Here is a 6097-nt window from a genome sequence, read left to right on the forward strand (position 1 = left end):
GACACCAGCATCTGGTGCCTTGCTCCTCTGCTTTGAGAAATGACAGCTGCAATTTCTTCAAGGCTCTGGCAGCAGGAATTTATACTAGAAAATATTTGAAAGTAACTGTTTAAATTCAAAGAAAAGAAGCGGATAGAAAAGTGAAGAAACCCTGCATCCACTTTGGCCAAGAAGGAGCTTTGGTGGATCCTCAGAATGGACAGTCTCCTCTGCAAACACTTCAGAAGTTCTGTCCTGCCAATGGAGAAGAGCAAGTGAGTAATAAGACAGAGGAGATGACATTTCCAGACAAAACAACTTGAACATCACTCCAGCACCCCATCTGCCACTTACAATCTCTTTGGTGCCTTCTAGTTTTCACCAGACAATGAGAAGAATATGCCAGGCTCTGCAGAGGCCCCCTCACAGTGTAGGAGATACTCACAATAGCTGCAATAAATGCCAGATTTCGTTGATGTGTTGGCAAACTATGACACAGGGCAGACTGAACGGAACTTTTGCACAGGAAAATCACACCTCAGAAATACATCTCTCTGGAGGAGTCAACAAGATATAAGCATTGGACATCCTCATGTCACCCGGCAAGTCCATCAAAGCTCGCAGAGGACAAGCTGGCATAGGTTAGGGAAGAAGATCTCACTAAGATAAATCACAGAATGATTTAGACTGGAAGGTCATCCAGTCCAGCCTCCTTTCTCAAGCAGAGCCCCCCAGAGCAGTCACTCAGGATTGTGTCCAGATGGTTTTGAGCTCCTCCAGACATGACTCTAGACCCTCCTGGGCAGCCTGTCCCATGCTTGGTCACCTATCCAGTGAAGAGTGGCTGAGAGAAAGGCAGGAAAGTCACCCAGAGGCGTCACTGTGCTGACTGACAGAGATCTGGTAAAACATCTCATCCACGTGCAGTGAGTGCCAGAGGGGGCAGCATGAGGAGATATTAGAAGACCAGAGAATAGGACAAGGCTCCATGTAAATCTCAGTTGTACCCCCACCTTTTCAGGGAGGTGGAGGTCCAGGTCTGGCCTGGCAGCCCCAGCAGGGACATGGCCTGAACAGGGCAAGGAGAGAGAGGGTGACAGGGGAGGCTGGGAGGACAAGGAGGCTTGTCAAAGATTCAAGATCTGGAACAGCATAAGGAACACAAATAGAGATGATCTTGCATCACCAGCAGCCATCAGGCGCTGCTCTCAAGCTGCTCCTCAGCCACCAAAAGCTGTCCCCGCACTTCCTTTGCCCCAACACTCTTCTGCTGTCTCCATCAGTTTTTGGGCCCCTGTGTCTGGGCTGATCCTCACTGCACCAGCAGCCCTGGTATGTTTCCATGGCCCTTGGCTGTGCAGCTGAAGATGGAATCAGCATGACAAGCATAAGGGAGAGCAGAGGCAAGTGAAGCTCCTTGCTGCAGGATGCCACCATTGCTGAGTAGGTGCCTAAACCCAGGAAGCCCTTAGGAACATTCAGGGAAGAAAAGTCCCTTTTTATCAGATATATGATGACATCTGGCCAGGTTTGTGGGGGGATAAAGGAGTATTGGATGACCTGCAGAGACAGATGCAAGCTTGATGGAAGGGCTGAGGGACTGTGGAGTGCTGCATGGGGACCCACCGCCTGCTCTGCACGGATGGGACTCACACCCAGCAAACACTGAACTGTCAGCTTGTGTGTCCTCACAGCCCAGCTCCAGCGGGGCTTTTCTCTGTGTGCTGCCCAGAAACCACAGGCAGCTCTCCAGGTTTGGCTCCAGAGGATTCAGACAGCCATGTTCCACAACAGCTTGCACTGGGGCAGAGAGATCCCAAATCTGAATCTTGCCCTGCCTTGGCTCAGCCTGCACTGCTGGATGAGCTCCTGGGGCTCCCAGGGAGCAGAGAGCTGCAGGCACTGCAGGGCAAGAGGAGGAGAGGTGGTGGGTGGTGCGGGTGGATGCAGCCCTCCAAACTCTCTCAGTGGCCTTTTCCATGCAGCCCCTCCTGCCCACAGGATTCCCAGCCCCACTGCACCCTTTGCCTTATCTCTGCCTGGCCTGGTCCTGCCCCTCTGGGAGGCACCCAGGAGGGAAAAATCTTGTGGCTCTGAAACTGCCCTCACTTGGGCAAGCTCAGCTGGGATCACTCCTGGCTGTTCACCATCCACAGCCCCCAGGGGGACAACAGGAGAGAGCACAGGCCCCAGCACCCCAGGTTGTCCCCAGACAGCTACACCAACACCTGGCGAGGGTTTCTGTTTATTTGGAAAAAAGCAGGGACTGTGTGCTGGAGGAGCAGGGACTCTGTCAGAGTCCTGACAACAGTGCTAAGAAGAAGGATGGTGGAGCAGGAGCCTGGAGCTTCAGAGCATGGGTCTTGTATTGCTTGGCAGGAGCATCCACAAGCCAGTCTGCACTCTCTGGAAAACAGGTGGGAGAGGTGGTGTCTGGGTGAGGCAAGGACACCTGTGGGACTCTCCATTAGGATCAGTGCATTCTTCTCCAGTTCTCCCCAGATTTGTAGGGTGAGGCACCTCCAGCAATGGATTTCTAGTAACTCCTACAGCTGTATGGCGAGAAAACACAGGCTAGGGGGCAACAGCAAAAATGGTTTGCATGGTGAGACACCAACCCCTCTGGCCAGGTTTGCCAGTCCACAAGCCCAAGGTCCCTTGGGCAGGAGCTGCTGTCCTGGCCCTCACTGCTCAAAGGGCTGGGCAGACATTTCTCTGGTGGTTTCAGCTCACATGCCCATGTTCAGTGCCAGGCACATCCCACTGGGGGTCTCTGGACACTGCTCCTTGGCAGTGCCTGGGCACTGCTACCTGGGGGCCCCTGCTGCAGAGAAGTATCCAAAGGAATGGTCCTACCTGTATGCAAGCTCCAGCACCAGCTCAGACCAGAGGAATTCAAAGAGTTCTTGGTGGCCCTTGCTTTGGGGGCACCAAGAAGGTAAATTTCCAGGAGAGAACATTGCAAACACCAATTTACACTGCGGCAACTCACCTACGGTTCACCAAGTCTGCATTCCTCTGTGGAAACAAAGAGAAAGCCTAAGTCTGGCACTGTGGTCTGAATAATCCCATTTAGCACCCAAAATAGACTGCTCAGAAGGAACTTGTGGGTTTCTTCTTGCTCATTGTGCCCAGCCAGAGCACCGCTGGCTGTCAGCACTCCCTCCTGCCAGCTCAGACCATGAAGTGGTGGCACTGATGGGCTGAGCTGGTCCCTGCCTGCATGTCCCTGCATGGGCAGTGCTCACCCTGCCTGGGCAAAATCCAGATTGTCTCGTCGGTGAAGCCATTCAGCTTGGCAAGTCTCTTGAACAGCAACTTGATTTTGGGTCTCACCCACTGGGTTCTGCCTAAAGACAAAGACATGAGTTAGCTCCAGACTGTGCCTGACCCTGCATCTCCTAGGAAGCTGGTGAGTGTGTCCACCTGAGGGTGGGATGGATGGCAGTCCCTGGGAGAAGGCTGGAGGCACTGGTGGAGGTCCTGGAGAGCAGTGGTGGCCAGGCACATGAGACACCCCACCCAGGATACAAGATGAGCCAGAGGTCCTGACACCAGTGCAGTGACTCTTCTCTTGGTTCCTGTCGCCACTGATTCTGTTCTGCCTGTGCAGCAGGACCCCCACCCTCCACCCTTCTCCACAAGAAACTTACCCAATGCCATGGACTGGCAGCACAGTGCTGGGAGCCTGAGCCCCAACCCCCCTGCCATGCCAAAGCCCTGCTCCTTCCCTTCCCTGCCACACAGGGAACACACGCAGTCCCTGCCCCACTCCTGCACCTCACCCTGGGCAGGAGTGGAGAGAGAACATTCCCTGGCTCCTGCCCTTGCAGGACCCTTGGAGCAGCTCAGCACTGCTGGCTACGCACTGTAAAGTCTCAGCATGTGCAAGGTCTTCCCCTCTTTCTCTCTGGTGGCAAAGACAACCATGTAGGAGCTGCCGTCGGTGTCCACCAGCCGCACCGTCTTATTGCCTCTGTCTGCAAAGGGATGTGGAGAAAAATTAATTACCTCCTCCTGGAAACCCCCACTGTGCAAAGGGGCTGTAAAGAGCACGAAGCCCACCAAACCTGAATTTCCTTGATATCCCCTCATCCTAGGTTTTCCCTCTTGCTAAGGCTCCTCAGGAAGCCTGGGGAGCCCACAGACCACAGCAGAGAAGAAGGATGGGGAAGCGAGGGCAGAAAGGGCTGTGGATGGTCAGTGCAGGCTGTTGGCCAGTGTCAGACTGCTCCTTGGGCTGGGAATGATGCAAAACCACCCTTGCTCCATCCCCTGGGAACATCCACTCACAGCCCCTTTGCAGAAGGAACCAGCTTTTCCCTAGGGTTTAAACTTGGCCTCAATGTGTTTATCGCAGAGGGAGGGACTGGGGACTCTGCCACGCTGCTGGGCCACCAGCCCTGGGGTGCAGCTGGCACCTGAACACAGAGGGATGTCTCAGCCAGGATGCCGGAGGGGCAGGCAGTCCTGAGGGCCATGTCCCCAGGAGCAGCCAGCTGCTTCAGACAGGGATGGTGGGACATGCCCCTATCCTGCCCCAGGAGCCAGGCACCCCCACTCACCAGAGCTGTAGTATTCACCCGGGCTGCCTGTTGGCTTGTAGATCGATTCAAACTTCATACATCTCCCAGGGCTGCAGAACAGTGAAGGATGCTCCAGCTGAGGGGAAGGGACTCCCTCTCCCTTCTCCCCTCCCCTGTTCAAGGGCTGCTATCCCAGATGTGAGACTTGCTGTTCAGAGATGTGATGGTGTGGCCAGGGCAGGAGGGGACAGATACCACCCTTAGAACAAGGGGTACCTGGGGTGGCAGGGGACAGTGCTGGCACCTGGGCATTATCGATGCCCTCACTCATGCTCTGAGGTTCTGGGATGAGGCTGGGTCTGCTGGGAAAGTTGTAATTGTAGGGTCCTGTCCCACCCTCTGTGGTGGCACTGGTCCTGGCCAGTGCTGTCCTGAGCCTGCCCTAAAGATGGGTTGCCCACAGCTGTCCCAAGCCCCTGGTGTTCCTGTCAGGACCCCTGCCCAGATCTTTGGTGAGTGCACTGAGGTGGAGACCCGCCAGTGAAGGTCCAGGGAGGAGTTTGGTAGTGAAGCCAGTGGAGAAAAGCATGTAGGGCTTACGTGGGAATTGCAAAGGAGACCTTCAGGTCACCATCCCCCCGGACCTCAATGCTGGCCATCGCCATCTTCAGCTGGTCCTTTTTTTGGAGGTAGCTCTCCGAGTCAGAGGCCATAGCAGTGATGTACCATGTCCCTGCAACCTGGCAGTGAGAGCAGGCTGTGAGTCCAGAGGAGCAGTCTAGAGAGTCTCTTCCTCAGGGACCGAGCCAGGACAATCTCAGTCCATGGAACATCTACATCCCATTCAGGCAACAAAATTCCCTTAGGGACACCTATGCAGGAGCTGGGTGACTGTCCTCACCTTGTGTGTCAGCAAAGCAAATGGTGGCTGTAGTGACCCCAGCACCAAAACACCTTTACAGTCCTCCCTTCTCTGCTGGTGACTGGAGAACAAGCCCCTTCCCTTCCCTTCCCTTCCCTTCCCTTCCCTTCCCTTCCCTTCCCTTCCCTTCCCTTCCCTTCCCTTCCCTTCCCTTCCCTTCCCTTCCCTTCCCTTCCCTTCCCTTCCCTTCCCTTCCCTTCCCTTCCCTTCCCTTCCCTTCCCTTCCCTTCCCTTCCCGGGATGCTGAGGGTCACCTTGCTCTCGTCCAGCTCCGCCGTTCCCGGGTCCCCAGCCTGCGCACGCCACAAGCACAGCAGGACCATGACCAGCCTCAGCCCCAGGGTCCTCATCTCGCCTCAGCTTCTGTGCCCTCAGCCGTGGGATGGGGAGCGGTGCCGGCGCTGTCGCATTTATAGCTCCGCGCTGCCGCCCCCGCTGGAGACGTGCCGAGCCGTGCCGGGCCCCAGGGAACGCTCTCGGCTTGCCTTGGGCAAGGGGTGGATCCGATCCGCAGGGCAGCCAAGGGTCAACAAACCCCTGCGGCAGAGAGGGGCTTGTGCCTGCCAGCCCCAAAACGGAGTTACAGGAACCGTTGCGCCACTGCTGAAATTTGGGATTTCCCCCGGTGTTTTAGTTGCTTGTGAAAGAACAAAGCGAACGGTTGTTTTCC

General features: G+C 55.6%; 1 protein-coding gene across 2 annotated transcripts; it reads right to left on the reverse strand.

The window, feature by feature from the left end:
* Window positions 1–2208: 2208 nt before the first annotated feature.
* Window positions 2209–5841, reverse strand: LCNL1 (lipocalin like 1). 2 transcript variants are annotated; one of them, XM_074556105.1, is made up of 7 exons: window positions 5682–5839; window positions 5106–5245; window positions 4545–4615; window positions 3849–3959; window positions 3228–3329; window positions 2972–2997; window positions 2209–2385 (listed from the first exon to the last, which is right to left on the reverse strand). In XM_074556105.1, exons 1-6 carry the CDS (start codon window positions 5775–5777, stop codon window positions 2972–2974), a joined length of 546 nt encoding a protein of 181 aa, XP_074412206.1. In that variant the 5' UTR covers window positions 5778–5839; the 3' UTR covers window positions 2209–2385. The 2 variants fall into 2 exon arrangements, with proteins under 2 accessions (XP_074412206.1, XP_074412208.1); XM_074556107.1 differs by lacking the exon at window positions 2209–2385 and adding an exon at window positions 2408–2531 and having other exon boundaries at window positions 5682–5841.
* Between the last annotated feature and the right edge of the window lie 256 nt (window positions 5842–6097).

Source organism: Zonotrichia albicollis, chromosome 21, assembly GCF_047830755.1.
Source record: "Zonotrichia albicollis isolate bZonAlb1 chromosome 21, bZonAlb1.hap1, whole genome shotgun sequence".
Taxonomy (NCBI): Eukaryota; Metazoa; Chordata; class Aves; order Passeriformes; family Passerellidae; genus Zonotrichia; species Zonotrichia albicollis.